The following is a 26557-nucleotide window of genomic DNA, read 5'->3' on the forward strand; positions in this document are numbered from 1 at the left end:
AACCTAAGGCTGGGCTTCCCTGCAGGCACCATACTTTGTAAGTATAGGGAACATAGCATCCTACAGGACACAGATGTATCACATTACTTTACAGCTGATTAAGAGCAACTGCTAATTGCAAACTTCCTTTGAAAACAAAGACATCTTCATCTGATGAGCACTACCCTAGAAAAGGAAGTCACATAGCACAGTCAGAGATAAATACAAAGCACTAAAAATGCTCTCTTTGTGTTCCCAACCTAAACTGAAAAAATGAAGATGGAGCCTGCAGTCACATATTGCTCTCTAAATTTGTATGGGAATTTATCTATATTGGCTTTTGCTGGTTTAGGTCAGCATCGTAATCACAATGCTTCTCCAAGAGAGAGAGAGAGAGGAGCACAGGACATGAATCTCAGTTACCACTGTTAGTACCGTAACAGCCCTGGCTAGTTTTGTAGCAGTGATACAGGAAAAGGCCTTCTGAAGTCCAGACAAAGACTCAGCATGGAACATGCAAGAAACATGATGTGCTTTTCCTTGTTCCTTTAACAGTGACAAGAGGAATTTAGCTGACCATCTATCTAGTCCTTCCTCCTTCCTTCCCCTGTGCCAGAAATTTACCCTTTCATCGGCAATTATTTGATATTTTAGGAAGCTTTTGGTTCTGGAAAAACAGAGGCGGGACAGATGTGTTGGACCAGTGTGTTCTGTGCTTTTACTCTCACTCAGTTATCTGTCTTTGGAGCTGTAGTTGAAGGAAACTCCATTTCTGATGGATCCATTAATGAGGGTTTTAGGATTCTCTCTTTCAATCTTTTCTCTGCTGAAGATAGTGTCCTGATCACTGTCAAACTCTGACTCAGAGACCATCAGACTGGAGTTGTGTTCCGTACTTCTGTGTTTTATACCTGACAATAAAAAAGCAAAACAAGCTCAATTAGAAAGGTTTCACTTTTTAATAACAACTAACCATCCTCTCCTTTGCTGTGATTGGAAAGACAAGTGAAAACATTCTGTGCAATCCAGCAAAAAAGTGTGCACCACTGCCACCACCAATACAAGAACTGGCCTAGGAGGTATCACACACAGCCAAGCAGATACTCTTCTGATTTCACTGCAGACCTGTCAGTTTATGGCTCTGAAATGTGAATATATGCACTTAAATTTGACACAATTAGATGATCTTAGTACATAGCTAATGTACTTTTAATAGCTTGAATCTGGAAATTAGTCTGCCCACTCAACTATCTGATTAACATGAGTGGCAATGAAAGGCCATGGTTTCTACAGAAACGTTATGTCTGTCTTTCTAGGAGAGCAATTTCTCAGGATGATTTTACTTCCCTGCATTCCAACATTTTCCTTGCTAAAACTGAAACCCAGGTAAATCAAAATATATGTTAACAGAGAGTACTGGCTGAAGTCTACTGATGTTTAACAGGGCACTTTTGGGCCAGGATGGAACTGCTGCACAGCAATAAACACAGCTCCAAATTAAAGTGTGTGCAGGGGAGGAGGGGTTACACAGAGAAAGTCTGTGGGACAGTTAGATGTTCTAAGTTAAGATTAACAAAGAAGCTCAGAGCAGTCGCTGAGCCCAAGGCCTCATGAAAGAAATGAAGTGATTCTCCCCCAACCGTTTCATTGTCTGTGCTTTTACTCTGCCATTCCCAAACTTGTAGACCAGCTTCTGGGCTCCTCCTGACTACAGATGTCAACTCACATACATTAACTGTAAGCTTGGTGGATGAGTTCCCAGTTGAAACAGGTAGGGCTTACCATATTTGGGTCGTAGCTCCATTCTCTCTTGCTCATCTATGTTATCTAGGATGGTATATTTTGTTTTCTTTCTTATCTTTGTCCTCTTTCTGCTAAAGAGAAAGTTAGCACAAAGACATTTAGTTCTCACATACACACATAAATCTGTTCCCTCTCCCTTTTCATACAGATAACTACACACCCCAATACAGTACCTCATTGTACTTTCTCACCTCTACTTAAAAAGAGTTTTTCCAATTTATACCTGTATAAAGCAGCTGTGCAATCTGGACCAGAGAGTATAATTCATTTTCTCTCTGATATACAAAGATGAAGAAAGCAGGAACGACTGACTTGCTTTCCTAGGCCACAGGGGTTCAGTTTGTTCAACTTCAACTAACTAGACACAAGGTAGACATACATTCATTTTTTTTCCAAATAAAATTTCTGTAAGAAATTGTTATTCCCCAATTTCATTTTAACTGAGAGGATTTAAGTGGTGCTTGTCTGGTTATGCTTACAGAGATGGCCAGAAAAAATGGAGATTGGCTCCCTCATGTGTATGCAGGGACAAAGCCCTACTGGTCTGTAGGCAAATCCCCACCTGTTCTTTCTTCATTTAAATCTTTCCCCAGCATCTACTTCCACAATGCTCATCATCTCTTTGTTAAGTTTCAGCTATTTGCAAGAGTTACGCATGTGCTCATTAATACAGAAGCTAAAGTCCTGGAGCTACAGAAATAGACACAGACCTGTTTATTGTATTGGATCGAGAGGAAATGAACAATGGACTTCAGGGTAGAAATATGGGCATTCACACATGAAACCAAGGGGGCACCTCCTAGAAGAGGCTGTCACACCTCAGGCATTTCTCTCGCCCTCCTTCTCATAACTTTGGAGGAGGGGTGAGTGGGTGGGATGTGCCCTTTTTCAAGGCAAGGATTGACTCTGGCAATGTCTGAAGAAGCACTCCTACCCAGATGGCACAGTTCACAGTGGTGAAGCCACCTACTGCTCAGCCGACATTACAGCAACAGTCAGCCACTCGCCCTCTCCTCTACAGTCTTCTAAAAAAATTTAGTTCATTTGGCAACTCAGCAAAGCCTTCAACACCTCCAACACTCCAGCCAAATCTTGGACTACAGTGTCTTTTTCCTGTGGTTTGTACAAGACAAAGGGGTACTCTTGCCATTCGGACCTGTGCAGCATTTCCCTCCTCTTTTTTACACGTATCTGTATCAACCAGCCCTCAGTCTCCGGCACAAGCCACATGAGGTCTAAGGACAGAAGCAGCTAAACTCCATAAACAATTCCTTTCTCATAAAGTCCACACAAGCCTGTAAGGCTCCACCCCACACTGTAGGGGTAGAGTGGGACACACTTCTGTTTAAACCTTTCTACTAACAGCACTGTTCCTTCAGCCATCAGGAAAGGAAATCAGTATCGACTCCAATGTATTTCAAACAGCATATTTTACATACTGCAAAGACACCCTAGAAAAAGTTGAAAATCCAGAAAGATTTTGACAGCATTTCATTTTTGCTAACACCTGAACACGCTATCTATTTGCTGGGCTTTTTGAGCAGCAGCAAAACCACTTGCTCTAGTAATAGAGCTTGCAGGGGCTTGTCACTTGAAAGAGAATTTCTTATCTGCTCGCTAGGAAAACTCGAGGGGGGGAGCAGATAGGGAAACAACATACAGCAGTAGGCAAAACTGCTTAAGGAAAGAGGAAGCAAAATGTTTGTGTAACAGAGACCATTGGAGCACTCCTTGCCTGTCAAACATATGCAGCTCACGTGTCCACCCCTCCTGCCAAAGGGAGACACTAGATTGGGAGCAGCTCCCTTACCATGGCCTAGAGCACTCCTACATCAGTGACCTTCAGGGCGTGCCTCTCTTCTCTTAGCATGGAGTACCTGGAGGACTCAGTGAGAGACCATGAAAATACGCAGTATACTCTCAGCATTTTTAACATAAATTGTCTCTTAATATGAAGGATACTCCAATACTGGCTTTTTGTTTTTTGAAATGTGGAAAAGCACAAAGCCGCACATGGATACTCCTTTTTTCAATGAAAGTGTGTCTCTAGAGAAATAGCTACAGGAAGTTCCTCACATGTCTGAAAAGAGTTCAGTGGTTTAGTGCTAAGAACTGGACTAAAATGTGGCTGTGGTGTGCAGTTTTCACATATAGTCCACCAAAAAGAAACAGAAATCACATACCTTTTGCAGCAGCAGATGCAGAACCAGGCAAGCCCTACCATGACCACAATCAAGATAAAAACAGATACAGTCACATAGAGTATACTCCACTCTGGAAAAAAGAAACACAACAGCTCTTTGTAAAGTAATATGAATAGCATAATTTCTAATACAACTCTATTAAAATAACCAATCATAAGGAATGGGGAGTGGCAACAGGAACTCAGGAAAATTTAGCACCTTCGTATTCTCAGAAGAATCCCTAAAAATTCTTAAGCTTCCAGATTAAAAGTGCATGTTTGAAAATTTTCTTCCACTCTAATACCTTTTACCATGCCAAGATACCTGAAGTCTATGTGGGAACTGAAAGTCAAGAGGGCATGGTTACTACCTCATTTGTCATCCTCCAACTGAAACAAACATAGTTGTGCTCTGGGTCTGGCAGTTTAGTAGTGCTTTAAAAGAGCAGCTGGTTAGAGATAGATCCTTCTACATGCATGCTTATATTTGTAAATCCAGGAAAACATGAGAAGGACACAGAGAGATGTGCAATAATGTGAACTCCAACATGTGTATACTCACTATTTCAGTGTTATTATCACACTATGGAATGACAGAGCATTAGGGCGGGCTGCAGGAGGTCCCAGCCTCAGGTTTAAAACCTATTGTCCCGTTTTGGTTGGTCAATTAGTCTTTGCTCACTTACAGACAGACACGTGATCCATGGTTACTTAACGGCTTGTAGCAAGCTCCTTCCAAATTTCTATAGATTTACCCGAAGACTAGTGGATTGCTCAGCAAATGTCTCCAAGCCTGCACAGTACTAAGAGTTGAGCTTTATTTCAACTTAAGTAGAAGATAAATTTAGGTAAATTAAAACTATTAAATATTTTAAATAGAGAGGCTTAGCTGATACGTTAGGTGTGGCATAGCATATAGAAATGATTAAGCTGGTGAAACTAAATTGCATTTCCCAGGTCCAACGGGCAAACTGAAAGAAACAGTGAAATTAATCATGCTAAAAAGCTGAGGGTTTAAAGGCGACTATATTGGCTAGTCCAGAACACTGGTGTTTTCTTTCCTGATGTCGGATCACACTTCTGGCACAGAAGCATCAACCACCCACTTAGAGAATCTAACTTGTTGCCTCTTCTTCAGCTTTGAAACAATCAAATACTGCTCAAAAGCTCTGCAACGACCACGCTATTCAACAACCCTTCTAACTGGCCCCAAATTGTTGCAAGATCCCTCTCCCATGACAAAGTTTTCATACCTTTTTTCCTCAAATAGTGATTCTTTTTAAAATTTAAATTTTAAAAATATTTTAAATATTGGCTACTTGTCAAGATATTATCATTTCAATACGTTATTCAACTATCTTTCTATAGAAAGATAATTGGGCTGGAAAACAAAGAGACTGTTTGAGTCCTCCCTCAGCATCTACCTAAGTACTCCCCACTCTGACAGCAAATACTCAACAGTCTCTCACAAGATAATGAATTATTCTTGTTGTTATTCCCACAATATCCAAACTCACCACAATTACTCTCTCCATCATTTAGATAACGATGAATCAAGTTTTCCATCCACAGCTGGTAGCAAATACAGCGTTTAGTTATGGGGTCACAGTGTCCATGTCCAGAACATTTTAAAAGACAGGCTAAAAACAAAACCAAACATAGGGTGAGTTGTGTAAATAGACAACTGGTCACGCATCCTCTTACTTGTGAGATTAGGCTGGTCATAAAGCATCTAGTTCATAACATTGTTATTTTTTAAATCTCCCTTTCATTTGTTGTTATGAGTTAAACAGATTTACAGTTCTGCAGATTGTGCTGGCTGTGAAGATAAGAATATATCTTATGCATACGCATACAACATTGAAATTATATGCAAGTCAAGAACGGTTTATTCTAACCAGAAATAGAGATGAGCTGAAGTTGTGGAATTCAGACCTGTTCATTTCTTTATGACATATTAATAAGAACTTCTAAAGTACCTGAGAACTGAGGAATATCAGAGTTCTCAGGTACTAGAAGACAAGCATCATACCAATAAACTAAAGTGTAGTATTTGCAGTATTTCAAAACTGAATTACAGCATCTGAGGCCACAATGTTTACATACCTCATATGCTTATAGTAATATCTATTGCTAGATCAATACGTTGTATCAGACTAAGATAAAAAGTTATTCCCCTTAAAACTTAGAGTAGCAGATTTGCTATGTCAAGAAAAACGTTAATGCATATTTTCAAGTGACACCTACGCATTTCGGTAATCCAAATACATTTACAATAGAACAACAGTCCTTTTCAACAGGTAAATAGAGACAGAGTTTACTACAGAGTCAATTACTATTTTATTGCCAGAGCTCGCTCACTTTATTTGCATTTGGATCATTATGTCCTGATTTTAAATTAGAGAGAAATCTTATCTATAACATCCAAGTATCATAAAGGGTTCACATTACTAGTGAAGTTTAAAATAGGCTTAGAAGTTAAAGCACCTTTTGGGGGAAAAGAGAAAGTTCATTATAAGAAACCCCAATGGCCCATCTACACTGCAAATATCAGAAGATTAGGTTATAACACAGTGATCGCCTGACCATTTTGCCTGATACAGACGACAAAACCAAGTTACATTACAAGCCTATTATTGAACACTAAAAGCCTTGAAGGAACCAAAGACATGAAACATTCTATATTACAGCTACATTAAGTTTTACCCATCTTCCAACAAAAGATGGTGTGAGTGGGGTATCTTTATCCTCATTCCCCAGGCTCTCCTGATGCAGACCAACCAGGTTAAGATGTGCTTTTTCCTGTTGTTACAGATGATATCTTCTAAAAGAACACAAGTAACTGGCACCCGTCTACCACAAATGAACAAGTATTTTAAGTATTGTCTTCAACATCACCTTTCAGAAAGCTACATCCAAGCCCAAACACCAGATGGCAGACAGAAGGCCTTCATGCACTGTTTTTGAGTGCTGTCTCAGCCAAATGCCTGCAAAGTTCTGAGATAAGCAAGCAGGATCCAAAACATACCAGCCGTGTCAACCCGCAGGACTTTAAAAAGGAGAAAGTCAGCCTTCTCTTTCAAAAGCTGCACATGCAGAGTTCGCGAGACGTCTGATGCCTTGATCACCTTGGAAGGATGCCCGTTCTGCACGTAGAACACAACTGCGGTGCTGCAGAAAGAACAGCTAAGGTCATGGCTGCTGTCAAAGACCACTTTTGTCAGGCATTCAGTTTATAGCCTTTGGTTTTGTTTGTTTCTGGAAAGCAAATGTCACCACCGATAAAGATTAGGGAACTCTGTCTGTGGATCAGTCAACTCCATCCATATGCCATGGACTTCATTCTAGGCCAGGACCACCAGCAGTTCTCTGGCTTCTCAGTTTCACAGAAGAAAGGTGAGGATAACAGCAAATGCAATTCCCTCCTTGGTCTTCCTGACTCTTGCTTTAAGAGAAGTATGTATACATTTGCTTTCCATACTCTCATCTACAGCCGGTCACAAAGCACTCTGAAGCAGCTTGAGTAACTTTATGAAACTGAACTTGAGAGAAGGAAAAGCTCAGAAGCAAAGGAGATAGAGAATTTCATGTGGGAGCCCATCCCCAACTCCTGCCTTTTTAAACTGGGTGATGTTGATCTCATCCTTTATCAGACACTCCGGGAACATCTTTATCCAAAAAGCAGTAATTGGATGCTGTGATTAAAAATATCATAGCTATAAATGCTGGATTTTCCAAACTGTTTGTTTTTAAATTTTAAGAGGTTCCCTAAGAGCTAAATAGACGCCAAAATGGTTTTTAAATTACCAAGTAGTTAACAAGAAGTAATTTAAAGATAACTCATGTCAACAGGTTCTACCAATCATGCCAGGAAGTTTCTCTGGGTACTCACAGCCATCTCTAGCCCTCTACATCACGTAGGGGGGATACTTCTACTTCAGAATAAGATACCACACTAAGGAGTATCCACTGTGCAGTTTTCTCTGCAAAAAATGGATTTTCGTCACCAGTTACCTGGGGAAGCGCTTATAAAATACTTCAAATATCAAAAACTTAGAGAGGAAGTAGAAGAAAAGAGGAATAAAAAAATAGGTTTGATCAGATACAGCTGGCACCTTATTCTGAAATACAATACTTGCTTCACTATGAGAAAGTCTGTCTGTTTCACTCCATCCAGCATTTGGGAAAAATAATAGCGCTGTATGGAACAAAGACACTGAAATATATGCACGCAGTTCCTTTAAATGAATAAACAGAAAAAACTATGCAAAGAATTTGGTTTTTTTTAAAAACGAAACACTTCAGTTCTGAGCCTCCAGAGGGCTTACTTCATCAGTTTTCTACCACAGCAGAAGAAATTCACCATATATTGTTGAGAGTGGTAGCATTTTGTGTCATCTCAGAAAAGATTATTTTGCAACTATTTGTGAGCTATGAAAGAGTCAATGAAAATCACAAATCTTCCTGGAACAGCAGGGTATCTTTCTACCTTATATCTGAGTAGGCTTGTATCTTCTGAACTTTGATATCTGAATCCAAAACATTCAGCAATACAGCCAGCTGTCTCACCAGGGTGTCCTTCTGCTGTTCACTCAGCTGTCCCACTCCAACTTGCAGAATCAGCTCCACCAGACCACTCCTTTGGGGATCTGACAGAAGAAGAACATGCTGTTCTTTCAGAGCCTGGCAAATGTTTCAGTACCAACTGAAGACAACATGCAATACTCCAGAGTATTTATTAATACTATATTTTCCTGCATAAGACCCATATCCCTTATAACCCAATCCTTTTGTGTTCTTAGAAAAGTACTTAGCCTACATTTTCACATTCCCTCCAAAACAAACTTGGTGGGTCCTGAGATCGCAACCCAGCTTATCAGTTGAAAGAAAACTCTACAGTGTGTACTTCAGTTCAGCATTAACACATTTCTGTGCAGAATAGCAACTTCTGTTCCCCTAAATGCTGCCATCTTAAAGTCAGAGGTAAGCACTAGGTAAGTCTAATAATTCTTAAGTTCCCTGTTAGTTATCTATTTATGGCTACCATCCAGAAAAGGCGAGGCAAAGATGGACTCATATGGTAGCATGCAAGACTGTGTGAGCATGTCTAAATGAGGATGGTCAATTTGAGAAATACAAAATATGTTTACCTTTATAAACTGAGGGTTCTGTTAAATAATACTTGAACTTCTAGAGTGCCTTGCAAACAAAACAAGCTTTACAGATATCGAATGAGAATCCTGAGCCAATTATTGTGACTACATTCAACAGTAAAGTGAGGAACAGAAACAAAATCATCACTCACGAACCAGACAAACAAGAAATCTCTGACAGACCCAAGATTTCAGACCCATTTCCTAAAACCTCAACTTACACTTCCATCACATACCCATTTATTCTGCATTTAAAAACAAGTCTACATACGAGCAATACCAAACTATGAAAAGACAATTTTAACCCCCTGAAATTCTTTGAGGTTTGTTTTTGTCCTTCAGGATGAAAGAAGGAAAACAAGCATAAACACACACTTTCAACCATCAAACAAAAATTGCAGCATTTGTACCTAAACTTAATGCTCAGCTCCCATCTCTTTCCATTGGCCAAACTGATTAACAACCAGAAAAAAAGAAACAAAAACCTACAAGGAATGAAATCAACAAAAACCTAATGAAAATATTAACTAGGAAGTACGATTTTTATTTATTTATGTTTCCAGTAAGGGAACAGTAGTTAAGAATCCTGATGTGTCTTCTAACACACTCAGGCCTATTAAGAGAACAATAACAAGGTAGGAAGAGAGAGACCTGCTTACTTTGTGGTTTAACTTGAGCGAATCTTAACAACATTGAAATAAATACATGAAAAGGAGAACAAAGATGAGGTATTCACAACGTATCGATGACCTTTTAATTGTCATACCAGGCCGCACTTCAACAGTTGCTGAATCAATATCTGAGTCTCCTTTAGCATCCGTCACTTTCAAGTGAAAAGTATAGGTTCCCTCTACCAGATTAGTTAGCTGCAGTACTGCCTCGTGGTCTGAGCCATGGATCACATCCTGTAAAAAAGGTATTAGGATGATTATACCCTCAGAGAAAGTTGCAGGTGTGACTATCACGTCAGCTATTTGGTATGACAGTGTGAATTCTTGCTTTGGCTTTTGGGACAAATGTGACCTACCCACAGTTTATAGCAGAGTAATGCAAATTTGGAAGTGGCAGTTAATGAGGATATCTGCACAGTAAGGATATTTTCATTAAAAAAACCCCAAACAGAACAGCTGACACTCTCAAGTACTCATCTGCTTGAAATTGAGAGAGTTACATTATTATTTCTCAATTTTACTCCAGTATCCTTTGTTCTGCTTTCTTAACTTCCAACAATTTCCTTTCCTTGGAGTTCACGTATTTCCAACTATCATCTCTGCCAGCTATACTTAAGCTAAACCTCTTCAATTCTTCTCATACCCTCATGTGAATTGTTTCTAGAAGCTCTGTTATTGTTTTGCTGTTTCTCGTCTCTCAGTTCTTGCTGATTTGCCGCTATCTTCCTGACTGCCAAGAGCTGTCCACAACTCTTGTGCAGATAGGCAAGTTATCACAGTTTTAGTAGCTGACATATAAACTTCAGTTTATCACGAGGTGCTTCTGTGATCTGCACTCGGAGAGCAGACTTCCTGACCTAATGACCCAGGCTATTCACCATGGTCTGCCAGGCCAGGCGGTTTTTATCTTAAACTGCAAGTTTCACCTCATCTGGTACCAGACATGATTCCTTAGTCTTTATTGGTACTACTTGCTCTCGTAGACTCTTCCTCCTTTGGAATATCAGGATTTCAGTTGATTTTTCTCTCAAACACATTAGCTTTCTACTATCACCAATTACTCTTTAAGAGACACAACTTTATTCTTCTGTCTCGAGTCTTTCCCATCTAAATCCACACTGCTGCAAGTCCTCTTACTTAGCTACCATATTCTATAGCTCTACAGAAAATATCACAAGCCCCTTGAACCAAAGCATTAGAGAGAGCAGGGGAGACAAACCAGAAAAAGACATTATGCATCATAGCATCTTATGAGTCATACCTGCTTTGCCCTGCTGCAGTGACGCTACATGCATAACAAGAGCCAAATTTGACTCGTTACAACCTTGAAGAAACTCACCCCAGCTGCTGGGCTTTGACCATCCCGAATCCACAAATACGAGACAATCCCCTGGTCATCAGCAGACCTTGAGCCATCCAAGGTAACAGAGTTATTTGGAAGCACTAGAACATGCTTCCCACCAGCATGCGCCCGGGGCGGACTGTTGTTTTCTAGCCATAAAAATAGTGGAGGAGAAGGATTTGCTTTCAAAACATGCGAAATGTGACATGCCATTGCCAATACACCCACACTGCAATTCTTTACTTGATGATTACAGGCAGTAACAACAGAATCTCGTGTCAAAGGTACAGGGAAAGGATGAGTAAGCACACAGAATTTGGCCTCAGGATTATTACAACCTGACAAAGCAGAGCTGCACCATGAGGAGAATACCAGTAAGAGGTACTATGCAAAAAGATCTTTTTCAAAAAGCATTGTGGAGTACTCTATTTACAGTCTCTCAATAATTTAAGTGTCAGATCTCAGTCAAGCAAAAAGGTTTTCTACCTACTCAGAAACACAGCCCAGCATAAGATAGTGATCTGGGCTCTTCTCGTCTTGAGAATCACTTATTACCTAATAGAAGCTTGTGCAAGGTCTTATATCTTCACAATGCCTGTATTTAGGCAAAGTGTAATCAGGAAACTTAGAGTAAACCCAGTTCTTGAATGCTTTTTGCTTACTGTTAGCTGTGAAATTAGGGCATGCATTGGGAGTACAGCAAAACAACACCAAAGAAACATGAACACATTCTCTTTCCAGAAACCAGACATCATCGACTTCTGTTTAGCACACAACTGATAAGACAGAGCTCCAGGAAGCTGTGAGGCTCAGTGAAATACCTCGCTGGTCTGAATATTAGGTTGGATATGAATAACTGAATTTTGGGCAGATCTCCAGGGTATTGGCTGTAACGTTATTCTTTAGAACAGTATAGAGCTCCCTGTGATAAAAGTGATCTTGTCTGTTCCAAATAAACCAGTTGATTAAACCTGGCTATTGGCACTGGGTATTTTTAATATAGAACCTGTGACAGTAGTCAGTACATACTGTGGCTACACTTCACAGCGTGAATGAGACCATGAGACACATTAGGGCAGAGCTGTCGCCATATGTTTCCGACTAAACACCTAACAAACTCCGAAATGGTTCAACCAGTGATCCACATGGGTAAAACTGAGTCCAGCTTCTTCTCCCAGATTCATACACTCTGCAGTGATACCAAGTGAAAAAGAACCAAGGTTGCACTTTTTTTCAAAAAAGTCAGCAGCTAAGATTCTAATGCAACTCTACTATCATTTCATAAATGGTATAGGTACCATACTGCAGAGCCAGAGTGCATCACTCCCCTCAAAAGCCAAGGTACACAACAGAAAGCCAAACTCGGGACCAAACAAGATTTGGAATTATTACACCACCTTCCTTAAAAGGAGGCAAAGGCCCATGGAAAATGCTAAAATCACTCCCCTAAAGAAGAACATGAAGCAAACGATGGTTGGATTATTACTATCTGAAAACTTGAGGATGCAAGAGGAAATGGCCTCAAGTTGCACCAGGGTAGGTTTAGATGGGATATTAGGAAATATTTATTCACTGAAAGGGTTGACAAGCACTGGAACAGGCTGCCCACGGAAGTGGTTGAGTCACCCTCCCTGAAGGGATTTTAAAGACCTGTAGATGTGGTGCTTAGGGACATGGTTTACTGGTTTAGTGCCAGGTTAACGTCTGGACACAATGATCTTAAAGGTCTTTTCCAACCTCAACGATTCTATGATTCTATGATCTCACACAAAAAGTATTCCTAAAGCCTCTTCTACAGCATGCATGTTGCAGGGGGGGGAATAATTAAAAAAACACCAAAGCAACTGTTTCCCTGTTATCAAAAAAACAAAGTAGAAACTTAACACTAAAAGACCTCAACTTAAGTGGAAATTGGTACACTCTGAAACCTTGCTTCTTCAATGTTACTTAAAATCCACAGTAAAATTGCTTTTCTGCTCAAAGCTTAACTTCGAGAATCAAATAAAAAAAATATCCTCTTAATAAAGTGGACGCACCATGGTCAAAACCAGTATTTTGAGCATTTTTCTTAGAACTAATTCGGCACATATTTAACTTTAAAAAAGCTTGCAGTAAGTGAAGATAATTCTACCAGTCACAATACTACTATATTACAAAAAAAATAGTAACTCTTCTTGAACACCCTTAAAATAGGACAACAAATAACATTATCCCTTTCTGGTCTGATTTCCTTTACCTTCTGTCAGTGACTGAATTAACTGGCAAGTTGCCTACACTACCCTAAGAAGCAGCAACTAGGCTTACCTTCCTTCACGGTAATAGATAGCACAGACGCACTGCTTAAGCCCTGTTGGTCTTTCACGGTCAGCCTGAAGCGATAGGTGCCAACCTGAAGACCAGTCACAGTTGCTATTGCTTTGTCACCATCTTCCATCTGCACAGAGCTTGGTCCACTGAAACAAAACATCTTAGAAAAATAATCCTGCATAGCCAGCCCAATTGTTATTACAGCAGCATCGCTGATGCCATTTGCTTTTATGTATATTGTAGTTCTACCGCTGCTGTGTTGATGGTTAAAGAACTATATGACACGAGTTTAGTTCAGAGAATTCATAAATCCATTTTTTCAAGACATTCATAGCACCCAAGCATCACAGACGCAGTTATCAGAAAAGGAGAAAATGCACCCCAGAAGTTCAACCTCCTCATTATACTATTTCATGGGGGCATGCAAACGCTGTTGCTCTAAGAGCCATTCACAACATGTAGAGGGTGCCAGGGTGACATCTCTTCCTGTACCATAGAGGTGACAATTGCATAGGCCAATAACTTGTCCTTTTATTAAGGATCAAATAGTTTTGCACATAAACATACATAAACAACATAATTCTAAACTTTTGTAAGCATTCGAGAGTGCTTTAGTCACCTACTATTGAAACCTCAGGCTAAACAGATTGTCAAGTTTACTTTATTATTCAACAAACAAGTGACTGAGAAAGCCTAGTTCTACGCACTGATGGGAAAACGTTGTACGTTACAGGAGTGTACCCAAGCCTGTTACTCACTTTTTAACAGGAGACACAGAAGTTCCAGTCATTTTGTCTTAACTTTATAACAGTCGGCCTCAAAACGACACATTGCAAAACATAGGCAGAGATTGCCTAAGCTCTCCAACTTAAATTTAAAATTCCTGTCTCTTACCTCATTACCACCTGAGTGGGAAAATCCTCAAAGCAGTTCTCAAACAGTGCATCACCCAACACAATTGTGTAAGAGGCTGTGGCACCCAATGACTTTCACTTTGTTCTCTGTTTTACTGGAGATTAGTAAAATCTCTAGATACCTGATATTTTCCCAATGATAGAAGACAATGCCTTGGTCATCTTGGCTTTTGCTTCCATCCAGTGTAGTACTTTCTACTGGGAAGGTCAATTCCTTGTCAGGGCCAGCCACTGCTACTGGAGGACTGTTATTTTCTGTAAAAATAATATTTAGTGCATGATATTTGCTAGGCAGTCACTGGCAAGGACTGCAAATCAGAGGGAAGATTTTACACAGAGTATTATATTACAAATTTGATATATTGGCCCAAAGATAAAAATCACAAGTGTAACACGCACAAGCCAGCAGAAAATACTAGATGGGGGAGACTAGCTCTAAATCAAGCCACATCCCACAGCAAGTACTTCCCTTTTTCACAGTCATATCTGAAGGCACACACTCCAAAAATCTTGCAGCACGCTCAATGCACTGTATGAAATGTCTTATAACAAGAGTGGTGGAGTATTCTCCTGGTTCTACCACTGCATCCCTTTCAAAACCACCCACACGAATACAGTTCTTTCCCCTTGAAGAAGATACTGGCCCAGGTTTTCTGCTGCTCAAAGGTCAGCATGAAGCCACTAAGTTAATGCCAATTTAGAGCCTTTGAGGATTTAGTGCAGAAACACATAACCTATTATTATTCCATTTTCAACCTCTGCTTTTGTGGTATGGTAAAACGGGCAACACTACCATTCTCCCTTAGACCTGACTTCAGAAATAGCATCTTTCTAGTTCTACACTATAACGGGTCTAAAAGGCACCACCACATGCTGTACTTCTTATTCACGTTCTAGATTTCTGCAGTAAATGCCTGCTGTAAAGTTTTCACAGCATGAGTCATCTACAAAAAGATGTGTAATAAACAACAACAGGGAGACAAAACATTGCCCCATGGTGGAATGTGAGACCTTCAGATGGGCAAAAAATGCCACTTTGGATGTAACAGGCAAACACATTACAAAAGACAAAAAAGCATTAAAAAAAAAAAGTACGTTACAGGAGTGTACCCAAGCCTGTTACTCACTTTTTAACAGGAGACACAGAAGTTCCAGTCATTTTGTCTTAACTTTATAACAGTCGGCCTCAAAACGACACATTGCAAAACATAGGCAGAGATTGCCTAAGCTCTCCAACTTAAATTTAAAATTCCTGTCTCTTACCTCATTACCACCTGAGTGGGAAAATCCTCAAAGCAGTTCTCAAACAGTGCATCACCCAACACAATTGTGTAAGAGGCTGTGGCACCCAATGACTTTCACTTTGTTCTCTGTTTTACTGGAGATTAGTAAAATCTCTAGATACCTGATATTTTCCCAATGATAGAAGACAATGCCTTGGTCATCTTGGCTTTTGCTTCCATCCAGTGTAGTACTTTCTACTGGGAAGGTCAATTCCTTGTCAGGGCCAGCCACTGCTACTGGAGGACTGTTATTTTCTGTAAAAATAATATTTAGTGCATGATATTTGCTAGGTAGTCACTGGCAAGGACTGCGAATCAGAGGGAAGATTTTACACAGAGTATTATATTACAAATTTGATATATTGGCCCAAAGATAAAAATCACACGTGTAACACGCACAAGCCAGCAGAAAATACTAGATGGGGGAGACTAGCTCTAAATCAAGCCACATCCCACAGCAAGTACTTCCCTTTTTCACAGTCATATCTGAAGGCACACACTCCAAAAATCTTGCAGCACGCTCAATGCACTGTATGAAATGTCTTATAACAAGAGTGGTGGAGTATTCTGGTTCTACCACTGCATCCCTTTCAAAACCACCCACACGAATACAGTTCTTTCCCCTTGAAGAAGATACTGGCCCAGGTTTTCTGCTGCTCAAAGGTCAGCATGAAGCCACTAAGTTAATGCCAATTTAGAGCCTTTGAGGATTTAGTGCAGAAACACATAACCTATTATTATTCCATTTTCAACCTCTGCTTTTGTGGTATGGTAAAACGGGCAACACTACCATTCTCCCTTAGACCTGACTTCAGAAATAGCATCTTTCTAGTTCTACACTATAACGGGTCTAAAAGGCACCACCACATGCTGTACTTCTTATTCACGTTCTAGATTTCTGCAGTAAATGCCTGCTGTAAAGTTTTCACAGCATGAGTCATCTACAAAAAGATGTGTAATAAACAACAACAGGGAGACAAAACATTGCCCCATGGTGGAATGTGAGACCTTCAGATGGGAAAAAAATGCCACTTTGGATGTAACAGGCAAACACATTACAAAAGACAAAAAAGCATTAAAAAAAAAAAAATCTCACGAGGCCTGGACCATTTGGGCCCAATTCATCACTCAGCTCCCAAATCTAAACAAACATGTAAAAGATGCAACTTTTGAAAATTCCTTGCTTGACGCTTTTCCCTAGAAAGTGCAATGCAATTCTAGTGAGAATTCAAATCACACAAGGATTCTTGAAGAACAACTGCAAAACTGTGAGAAAACTGAGCAGAGCACTGGTTGATACTCTGAACAGCTTTGCGAAACACACTTTGCAGGCTATTAAACTCAAGAACTACGTTTTAGCTTTTAGAAGTACACTCAAACACATCTCTGTGCGGGTTGCCTTCCATAATCAGGCTGGTGTGAGCCTCAGGATCATCACCTGGACTTTCTATGATTCTACACTTGTTCAGTTTGCTTTGACAGAAAATAGAGGTGGAAGAGTCCTTGATGCAGGGATACCAGACGCTCAGACTGCCATCTCAGTGGCGCAATGCAGCGAGATGAGGCATTCGAGGACAGTGCTAAGGCATCAGGCTGGCCCACCCCTGAGGGACCCAAACGTGCCTGCAGCCGACTTACCAGGCTGTACGATCAGTGTCACCTCAGCTGTGGACCGCTGCCTCGCAGAGTCTGTGACAGTCAGCTGAAACGTATAATCTCCTTCTTGCATTGCAGATAACTGGAGGTACGGCGTCCGCACTCCCTATGCAGCATTTATAAAGACAGAGAGTGTGAGATAAAACAGAAACGCACATGGATTATGAAAGGTCTTACAGAGCAAATGTGAAGAAAAGATAAAATTTATTTTAATCCATAAATACAGCGTTTAAGCAAGCAGTTTAAGCACCTTGTAGACAAATAGGAGACTTAAAATTTGATGCATAGATACAACGTATTCACTATTGCAACTGTCCCTACCAACCCAAGAAATATCTATAGACAATAAACATAATTTTTTTATGTTGGTATAATTGCTGCATTATTTCTAAGCAACAATAATTGTGAAACATATGGGACATTAACTTTCTCAGTTAGGAAACTAAACACTGATGGAAATTGCGACAGCTTATTCCATTTCCTTAGAGGTATTTTAAAAACAAGCATCATTATATTCTTTAACGTAGTATTTATAAAAACTGTTAAACGCAAAACCAAGCTTGACTTGATAGCAGCCTGGCAGGCTTGTAGAAAAAACACATTAAACAAGACAACTCTGTCCTGAGTATACCATTCCAGCAGCACTGATCTCTATACAAGCTTATAAAATGACTGGGCCCAATTATAGGTCCCTTTGCTAATAAAATTAACATTTGTGACATGTCTCATATAAGGAATAACAAATCACAATGCAACTAGGTTGTTGTGGGGTGGTTTTTTTGGATAAAGATGACAATGAGAACTAAGGGACTTGATCAATGATTAACTAACCAGCAGAGGTACTTGTTACATTGCACTGTAATCATGGATACCATGTAACACACTCAAGACCAGCATCCTCAGCTTTAGGGACATAAAAAAAGATTAGTAGGCTTTTGGAAAGAAAATGTAAAATGCTCTTACATTTCTGCATTCAATACCCAATGAATTCATTAGGTATCTCAAGCAGTCATTCCCTTCTTTCAGGAAGATTGCTTTAAGATTGAACAGTTCTTTAAACTACAAGTTCAGGTTGCATGGATGCTTTTGGGAAACGTTTGTCTAGGTAAATGAACAGAAATAACCCATTATGCTATAAGCCATAGTTTCATAATTGCCTCTACAGTATATGCTTGAATCGGTATTACTCCTTTCTTAAACAGATCTACAATGAGATATCATTCCAGTCTTGAAGGTCTAAAGCATTTGCAACATAGCAGAAATCGTCTCTCATAAAAAATGGCTTCTGAGTTTCAGCTGGCTTCATTATATTAATTACAGAGCCTACAGAGCTACAAGAATCTCCAATTTGCTGAGTGCAAGTCCACCAAAAATTTTTACTAACTTTTCTCAGATTTAAAAAAAAAAATACAGCAATGAAAATAAGAGAATAAATTCAGTTAGCCTTCGTAGGAAACCTGTGTTTTAGTGGGCATAAAAGACCCATCACAGAGCATGGAAGCATAACGCTACCAAAAGTCTTGTCATCTTTCACTCAGAAGATGAAGTTTCTGTTTGAGTCCTACTTTCTCCAGGAGAAAGTGTTACAAGAAAACCCTGACTACCCCCACATTCTCCTAAACCCAGTTTTCAGCATGTCCAGCATCTCAGTAGATGGAAACCTGTGGAGCAGGCTCTAGGGTCATCAAAGAGGAGGAGAAAAACCAAAACAAGTAATAACACTAGATATTTCAGTGCCTTTGAGTAGTTACTTAGGTATGTATGTCCTTGTGTCAGATGCAAAGATAGAGTTTTCCAGTCCTATGCAAGGAGAAACAGACATACCTGCATTGCTACAACCTTGCCTTTGCTTTTAGGACTGAGTGACCATTCATAGCTGACAATTTCATGGTCATCACTGCTCTGGTTTCCATTCAGCGTGATGAAGTTCTGGGGCAAGGTGACTGCCTGATTAGGGCCTGCATTGGCAATAGGTGGGTAATCCACTGGTTTGTTGACAGTCAGAGAAGCAATGGTGGAGTTGGCTGCTCCATCTGAATCAATCACTGTGAGTCTATAACAGAAAAAACAATATTGGAAATCTGTTAATAGGGACATTCCTTGAATCCTAAATTCAAGGGTTAACTTTCTCTGGCACATTTTCAAACACCACCTAAAACAGAGCCACTGATTAGATTATAAAAACTTCTGCTCCAGAAACACATATCCCTCAACAAAGGTAGCAAAGAAATTTGGGAGACTTTTCAAACACAGCTTTCAACCACTAAGAAGGAAAAAAAACCCTAGCTATTCTGGATCCCAGATGAAACCCCTTCCCTGCAGTCAACAACAACTTCATCAATTTCAAACAGATTTCACTGCAAATTCTTTAAAAAATTTGCCCAGTAAAAAACAGGGATTTCATTCATTAGCCACAGTGGAACAGTCCCTGTTAACACCTACATCCAAAACTACTCTGGATGTCCAGAAGCTCTGCTTATAGCACAGCTGCAGTTCCTAACTTCTTATTTCTTTGTGGCATGCTATCGCTGATTTTAACAGAGCTTAATACCAGCTCAGATTTTTGAAGATGTCAAGTCACAAAACTAAAAAAGTACAGGGTTTAAAAGAAAAACCAAAAGACTATTGCCTCTCACACACACAATGACAAATCATCTTAAAATGAGACTGCTGCAGACACCTGAAAGTGATAAAAGACTGCCCTCTACATCCCTAATTCACCTCTGTTATGAAAAACGCATACAGTTGACTGCATAGAAGGGAACCACTCTTGAAGCCCTCCCCAAGTGGGAACAAAACCAGTGCTCATTAACTACATCATTAGGGAATACATATTTTTGCAGTGGGTGCATATCCACGCGTGTCAGGAGCACTGAATTTTGTTGACCAGCTAATTTCCTGTAAGATTGAACACATTGCACTGTTGTTCAAGTACCTCAGCCTCCGCCAAAGGTGTACAGATATAGCAAGTGACTTCTTAATTCTCTAAGGTTTGGAACACACTTCGAACACTGCTTGTAAGCAAGCTCTGCCCTTTTTTATACAGAAAAAATCATACACTCATTTCTGCCACTGTACAATATGGAAAAATTCCAGTAAAGAACACAGAATGAAAGTTGAAGCTATGAAATTTTTAGTGAAGCTTATGCAAAGCACCATATTTAACATATATGTATGCTGGCTTCAATGTTCTGCTGATGCTACACTGATACATAATATATTGACTGGTATGCTGTTACCCACTGGCAGCCAAATAACCCAGGCTGGGTCAGTGGGAAGTCTGCCTCTGTGCAGATCAGGCTTTAAGTTAAAAAGTTCAGAAAATGAACTCTGATTTTAATTAAAGCACGTAGAACTACAAACATTGCTTCCATTGTTTGGACAAATTCAGCTTCAGCAATACATAAACGGAGGAAAACAGTAGCAAGGCAAAGGCTTTCACGAAGAACAGAATGACTCTTATTAAAATCAGCACACAAAAACGCCTTGCGAGGATCAGTCTCCCAGTATTGTTCTGTCTGCCACCACCCTTCAGGGCATGACTTTCACAGCCTGACTGCAGAGTTTCAACTCTGGACACTTGCCAAGTTCTAAGTTGGAAAAAATAAAATTAAAAAAAAAAGTTCTGTCACCGTTATCATTGGTGGGAGTGGGAGGTATTTAATTTCTGACACCTTGTTTTGCATAACTTTGCGCTGTGAAGTATCACTACACCAGTATCACAAAATCACTGCAAGCACTTTTTAATAGAACTGCTCCCTATGTCTCCTCACTGTACAAAACGAAGGGTAAGAACATGCAGAAGAAAAATGAAGTTTTTTGTTTGAGGAGGTACATATGTGCACAAAGAGAAACAAACATTTAGCTGACATCACAGAAATAGTTAAAACCCCAAAGGAAAACATCTGTGCAGGTACCTGAAAGTGTAGTTTCCAGGAACAAGGTTAGACAAGTGCAAGACAGGTGTGTCAGCAGATGCCTTCTGCTCTCGCAAAGGACCTTTAATTTCCTCCCAGTGGTAACTCACTATCTTCATATCATCTATACTTTCTACATTCATTAAAGAAAACCATATCAGTTTCTTGTAGCGACTGCTGGAACGAATAGTAAAGTCTTTCATGCGCTGATCCCTAACTGGTTTTCTGCAATTATCTTTTCAAGCATATTTTAACAGGGTTCACATACCATAGCTGTTAAACCACAGATTCCAAGTTACATTTGGTATGGTTTATCAAAACAAACAAAAAATTCTTCATACACACAAATAAAAAAATCAGTCTCAGACTCTGCACATTCCAACCTGCCTGCTCTCAGTAATTATGAATGTAATTATGACATCTCATCATACCCTACAGCTCTCTACCATGGCCCCAGCCGTACTGGCACAGAGGCCTTCTGGGCAGGGCAGAAAGAAGCTGCAGTAGCTGCTGTATGGATGCAGCAGCCTCCAATACACTGCACCTCAATCCCCACTTGGAAGGATGCATTTTATCACTTTTTATTTATTAAAATAATTTATACTTGGATTTAAATCCATGAAATCAATCATGATTCAGGGTACTTCTGAGAAGAACAAGAAGAAGGAATTTCACTTGTAACTGACAAACAATAATGTTGTAACTGTATATCAAAAATACAGGATATAAGCACTATAAGCACAGGATTGTCCAGTACATACGACTGCCATCAATGAAGGTAGAAGTTGTAGGCAAAGAAACTTCTTGCACTTTGGGTGAAGCAATGGCAACAGGTGGCTGGTTAACTCTGATTGCTGTGAGAAAGACAAGGAAGGAAAAGAAAAAAAAAGTAGTGAAAGTCCAGGCAAAACTAGTCTGTTAACTCTAAAGATCAATAGTCCCCAATGACTTAAATCAAGGATTGACAGTTTTGCAGCATCTGCTGTCCTTTTTGGACAAGGGAGAGAAAAGGTTACAGAAGAGCAGCACGCTGAAACAGCAGTCTCCCGCTGCAGCCTCTTTTAGCTGGCGTAATTTCGATCAGACCTGTGCACTGTAACTTTCAGCTAGAGATGATTCAGCACCTAATTGCTGTTCCTAGCTGTACTGGAGAAGGGGACCATAAAAGGTGGCATGATTTTATCTCAGGCCTTGCCTGAGGAGGGTACGAGACCAGAGAGCGATTAAACACAGTGAGCAAGATCCTTAACTCTGCTTCCTTAAAATGTTTTATAGACACCGAGATATGAAACATCTCTGCATGACTGGACTACCAGATGTCCTTGACAGACAGTATCTGACTATTAGATAAGCATGCTGTACAACTGCTTGTGTTGAAGAAATTGATTTCATTACGTTAGCCAACTGGTTTACCTGGTTTGACCGTGACATTTACAAAACCTTCACCAAAGGCATTTTCACCAGAAACCGTGACTTTGAAGGCATAAAGTCCCACCGATAACTGAGACAAACACAGAACAAATCGGGTTACTTGTCAAATTACACAAAAGCAGTATGCATACATCTGCCAATCATACTGTAAACAGAAAAATCTGGTTATCTGAAACCTAGAACTTCTTTTATAAACACAAACACAGAAGGTCACTAGTCACTGCCCAGATGCTGGGAATACATAAGAAACACGAATTTTTACTCTACCTTAAAAAATTATTAGAGCACTCTAAAAAGACACTTCTAATCTGGCAAAGATTTGATGACACATGCAAGTGAAGAGAGTCTGGCAGTCATTTGAACTCCCTGAATCAAGATGCCCTTCCCCACAGGTTATATTCCTGCGAAAGGAGTGCACAAACACAATGCACAGTGCACAGACTGAGCCTACAGCTCACTTACGTGAGAGAGCTTCAAGGTCTGGCTGTGCCTGCGCTCCATTTCACCACCATAGTCAGCGGGGTGACTGATTAAGCTCCACTCATAGGTGTAGGCTGTTTCTAAGAAAAAGAACACAGCATAAGAGTAATCAGCTTTGCCTTCAAGATAAGCCCAGGAAACGAAGAAATCAAGATCACCATCTGTCAGATGAAATGCTACAGTAGGGAAATGACGACTGCCAGTGTTTAAGCCTGCAAAATGAAGCAGTACGAACGTGTTAAACTTCCACAATGTATTGTAAATTAGTAAAGCAGCAAGGATGTAATGCACTTCACAAATAATTGACTTCACAAAACCCAGCTTCATGTGAAGTGAATGCATTTTACATAGCTACCTATGAAACGTGTATTCTTCGCTGCTGCAGTTCAGAAGCTGGTAGTTTTAAGGTAAATGTTGCATTTAGAACCCACTTCCCCCCCGCCTCTGCTTTACAGCAAGATGCTATAACCTGGGCCACATCATCTTTTGGTAGAAACTACAGGCTTTCTATTGAACCATCTGGCTAATGACTTCATGTTCTGAAAACAAAAATCACTTTAAAAAAAAAAAAATATCTAAAATCCAAAGGAGGAAATCTTCTCTGCAGTTGGAACCATAAAAAAGGTCGTAGTAGGAGATGAAAAAGATAGTTTTATCCTGAGGTGTGGGATAACTCGGGACTTGTCTGCATTTACAGGATGGTAGTGTGTGCATCTCCTTGTACGCCAAGGCCATTCAACTCACCTGAAGGTGGTGGTGGGACAACAAAGGCATTCAGTTCAACCTCATTTTTGGGTAGCATCACTTGTATGTTATCTCCAGCAGACACAATAAGTTCTCTTACTGTATCTAAGATAGAATGAATACATTATGTTTTAACAGATGGGACGGATATAAATTCAGTATCTTCAAATATTACTTGTAATAGATTAAGTAAAATCTGACAAACGCTTTAGTGAATCATAGAATGGTTTAGGTTGGAAAGGACCTTAAAGATCATCGAGTTCCAACCCCCCTGCCATGGGCAGGGACACCTCCCACTAGACGAGATTGCCCAAGGCCACGTCCAGACTGGCCTTGAACACCTCCAGGGATAGGCAAGGATAAGTAAAAAAAAAATAATTCCTCAATACATAGTCAAATAATAATCTATTACAATCATGACTACGGCTCCTTCACCTTTTACCAAACCAAAATTTTTCTTCTTCCCCAAATACAAAGTGTCATTTCCCCTATTTCTGCTTTAGAGAAAAGCATTCTGATTGTTCCTGTACGTCACAGGTAACATTGCTCTACATAAAGAATTATGCGTTTTTCCCAGTAATTGGATGAAGGTTCAGGAATTAAAAAACATGCAATTACAGAAGAAAAAAAAAGCCATCTGCATCAAAAAAAGCCCTCTTAAAATAAAGTAACATAATCTGTACTAAAATTCTAATATCACGTCTTCGTTCACCAAGTAGCACTACTTTATGTTTGTGTGGCCCTTGTGAGGCATACCTCAATGCCTAGTTCAGTGTCCCTTTTAAAAACTCCACTTGTATAGCAGGGCAAAGGCGTTATTTTGTAGCTGAACTTCACATTCAATCTATTTGCCATCCAGGAACACCCGCTCCCCCCAGTTCTCATCTGTGAAAACTATTTCCTCTTCCAAAAACACCAAAGTCCACAAATCCTGTCCCCAACAGAAACATACCAAACCACAACTTCAGGAAATGTTCCCATAGACCTGTATTTCAAAGGTTTTAAATGTCTTTCTTTTAATATTGGGAACCCACAGAACAAAGGTTCTCCAAAGTCACTAACATCTAAACGCCTAACGTTGTCTAAACGTCCAACTTACAAACTCTGAATAGATGACCAAAAGGCAACTCAGTAGTGGCAGTTGACGGGTCTAAAAATGGATGAAGAGGCCGCATTAACAGCACACTTTCTGCCACTGCTACTGAAGTGCTCCCGAGGCTCCACAATTGCTTATTGGAGTTACCCTAGACACCAGTGGAGTGGAGGTTTGTAGTTTGACCTCCACATGAGATGAGAATAAGATGGCTAGATGAGGGTAATAACCAAAGGAGAGAAGGAGTGACTTCAAGACTTCCAAGACAGTAGGGCTTAGAACACACAAATTTGAGGTAATCCTTGCGCAAAGCAGTACTTACAGTGAGACTCATCACAACATTCCCTTCAGTTTCTTCTTCCAACCTCCTTTTAGAGTCCTCTTCAACCTCCTCCTGTGAAGGAGGAGGAGCTGCCTAGTCAACACTCAATGGTAACGATGATCCATTGCCTTGGAAAGAGATCTCTTATAGCTCATCTCTTCTTGTTACCTCCTACTGCTATCCTGGCTGGCAGGTTGCAGTTTGGCAGAGGGTGCCAAGAATGTCCCAAACCAGACACGCTCCACCAGGAAGCAAAGGGCTTAGCTTTCCACATCCCTCAGCACATCAGGAGGGCAGAAGAACACGCATCTGTGCTTCTCTGCTTCTTGTGGCCCATCTAACCCTTTGCCAGGGTGCACAGGGAGGCAGGAAACTCAGCAAGAGAAAGGAGATACTCTAACATACACACAGAATTTAACACAACTACAGAGGACATAGTGGTTAAACATGTCCTTTACAAAATAAAAACTTTTGTTCTGCAGCTGGAAGTCTGATAAGCTTCCTCACAGCTCTGAAATTAGAGCAAACCTCTTTTTTCTTTTTTTTTTTCTCCCCACAGGATGAAGCAGCCATGTATTCCCCTATTAAGGGCTATGCTTCTCCTCTATTAAAGGGCTGAGCTTCCCCAGGCACCTATGTTGCTGCATGATATCTGACAATTGTATATAGTGGGAACCCTACTGAGTTTCTGAGATGGAACGATGTTCTGAAGAGTCACACAAAAATGACAGTATGTCTAGAAGAGACTATTCTGAAACTCCAGAAAGCCTCAGATATTTCTCACCAAGTATAAAAATTAATCAATTTAAAAAAGGCTCTTAATATCTGCTTTTTACTTTGCTGTATTTGCTTGAGTTATGATTGTCCATTAATGACGGAATTGGTCAGAGTTCTGCTTCAGAAGTAAGTGGCTAAGGGGTCTGGAGTTTGCAGTGATACTGCAGGTCTACAGGCTTAAACTGGAATGATGTTACATTTGGATAAAAAGCAACCTCATAACTAACAACAGGTTGGAAGCCTGACAGCACTAAAGCCATCCCCACCCACCGTCCAACCTGAAGGTACCCCTCAGATCTCCAGCTATGTTGAAACATTACCTGCTTTAGCAGCAGTAGCAGGTGGTGTGAATTGCTGCATGGGCTCAGATGGCGCAGTACTAGTGGGAAGTAGCATGATCCCACCTTCAGTGACATTCTCTAGGGTTATTGTGGGAGTCTCGTTTTTCTCTGACACACCTGGGGAGAAATCCAGTTTGTCTGAAGAAGGAGAAGGCGTAGCAG

General features: G+C 40.2%; 1 protein-coding gene across 2 annotated transcripts in view; it reads right to left on the reverse strand.

Moving 5' to 3' along the window:
* Positions 1 to 711: 711 nt before the first annotated feature.
* The window catches only part of KIAA0319 (KIAA0319 ortholog), a 44299-nt gene continuing 18453 nt past the window's right edge, over positions 712 to 26557 (reverse strand). The window contains exons 3-20 of one of the 2 annotated variants that reach the window (XM_009887223.1): positions 26375 to 26557; positions 23863 to 23961; positions 23101 to 23198; positions 22621 to 22708; positions 21969 to 22061; positions 21208 to 21340; positions 19115 to 19343; positions 17273 to 17396; positions 15757 to 15889; positions 13435 to 13583; positions 11128 to 11279; positions 9884 to 10022; positions 8454 to 8613; positions 6993 to 7135; positions 5482 to 5604; positions 3966 to 4056; positions 1762 to 1853; positions 712 to 890 (exon numbers count right to left, since the gene is read on the reverse strand). In XM_009887223.1, the coding sequence (XP_009885525.1) occupies positions 712 to 890; positions 1762 to 1853; positions 3966 to 4056; positions 5482 to 5604; positions 6993 to 7135; positions 8454 to 8613; positions 9884 to 10022; positions 11128 to 11279; positions 13435 to 13583; positions 15757 to 15889; positions 17273 to 17396; positions 19115 to 19343; positions 21208 to 21340; positions 21969 to 22061; positions 22621 to 22708; positions 23101 to 23198; positions 23863 to 23961; positions 26375 to 26557 (2408 nt within the window). Of the gene's footprint in view, positions 891 to 1761; positions 1854 to 3965; positions 4057 to 5481; positions 5605 to 6992; positions 7136 to 8453; positions 8614 to 9883; positions 10023 to 11127; positions 11280 to 13434; positions 13584 to 15756; positions 15890 to 17272; positions 17397 to 19114; positions 19344 to 21207; positions 21341 to 21968; positions 22062 to 22620; positions 22709 to 23100; positions 23199 to 23862; positions 23968 to 26374 lie in introns of both variants that reach the window. The other variant, XM_009887222.1, reaches the window with a different exon arrangement.

Source organism: Charadrius vociferus, unplaced genomic scaffold, assembly GCF_000708025.1.
Source record: "Charadrius vociferus isolate BGI_N301 unplaced genomic scaffold, ASM70802v2 scaffold1086, whole genome shotgun sequence".
Classification (NCBI taxonomy): domain Eukaryota; kingdom Metazoa; phylum Chordata; class Aves; order Charadriiformes; family Charadriidae; genus Charadrius; species Charadrius vociferus.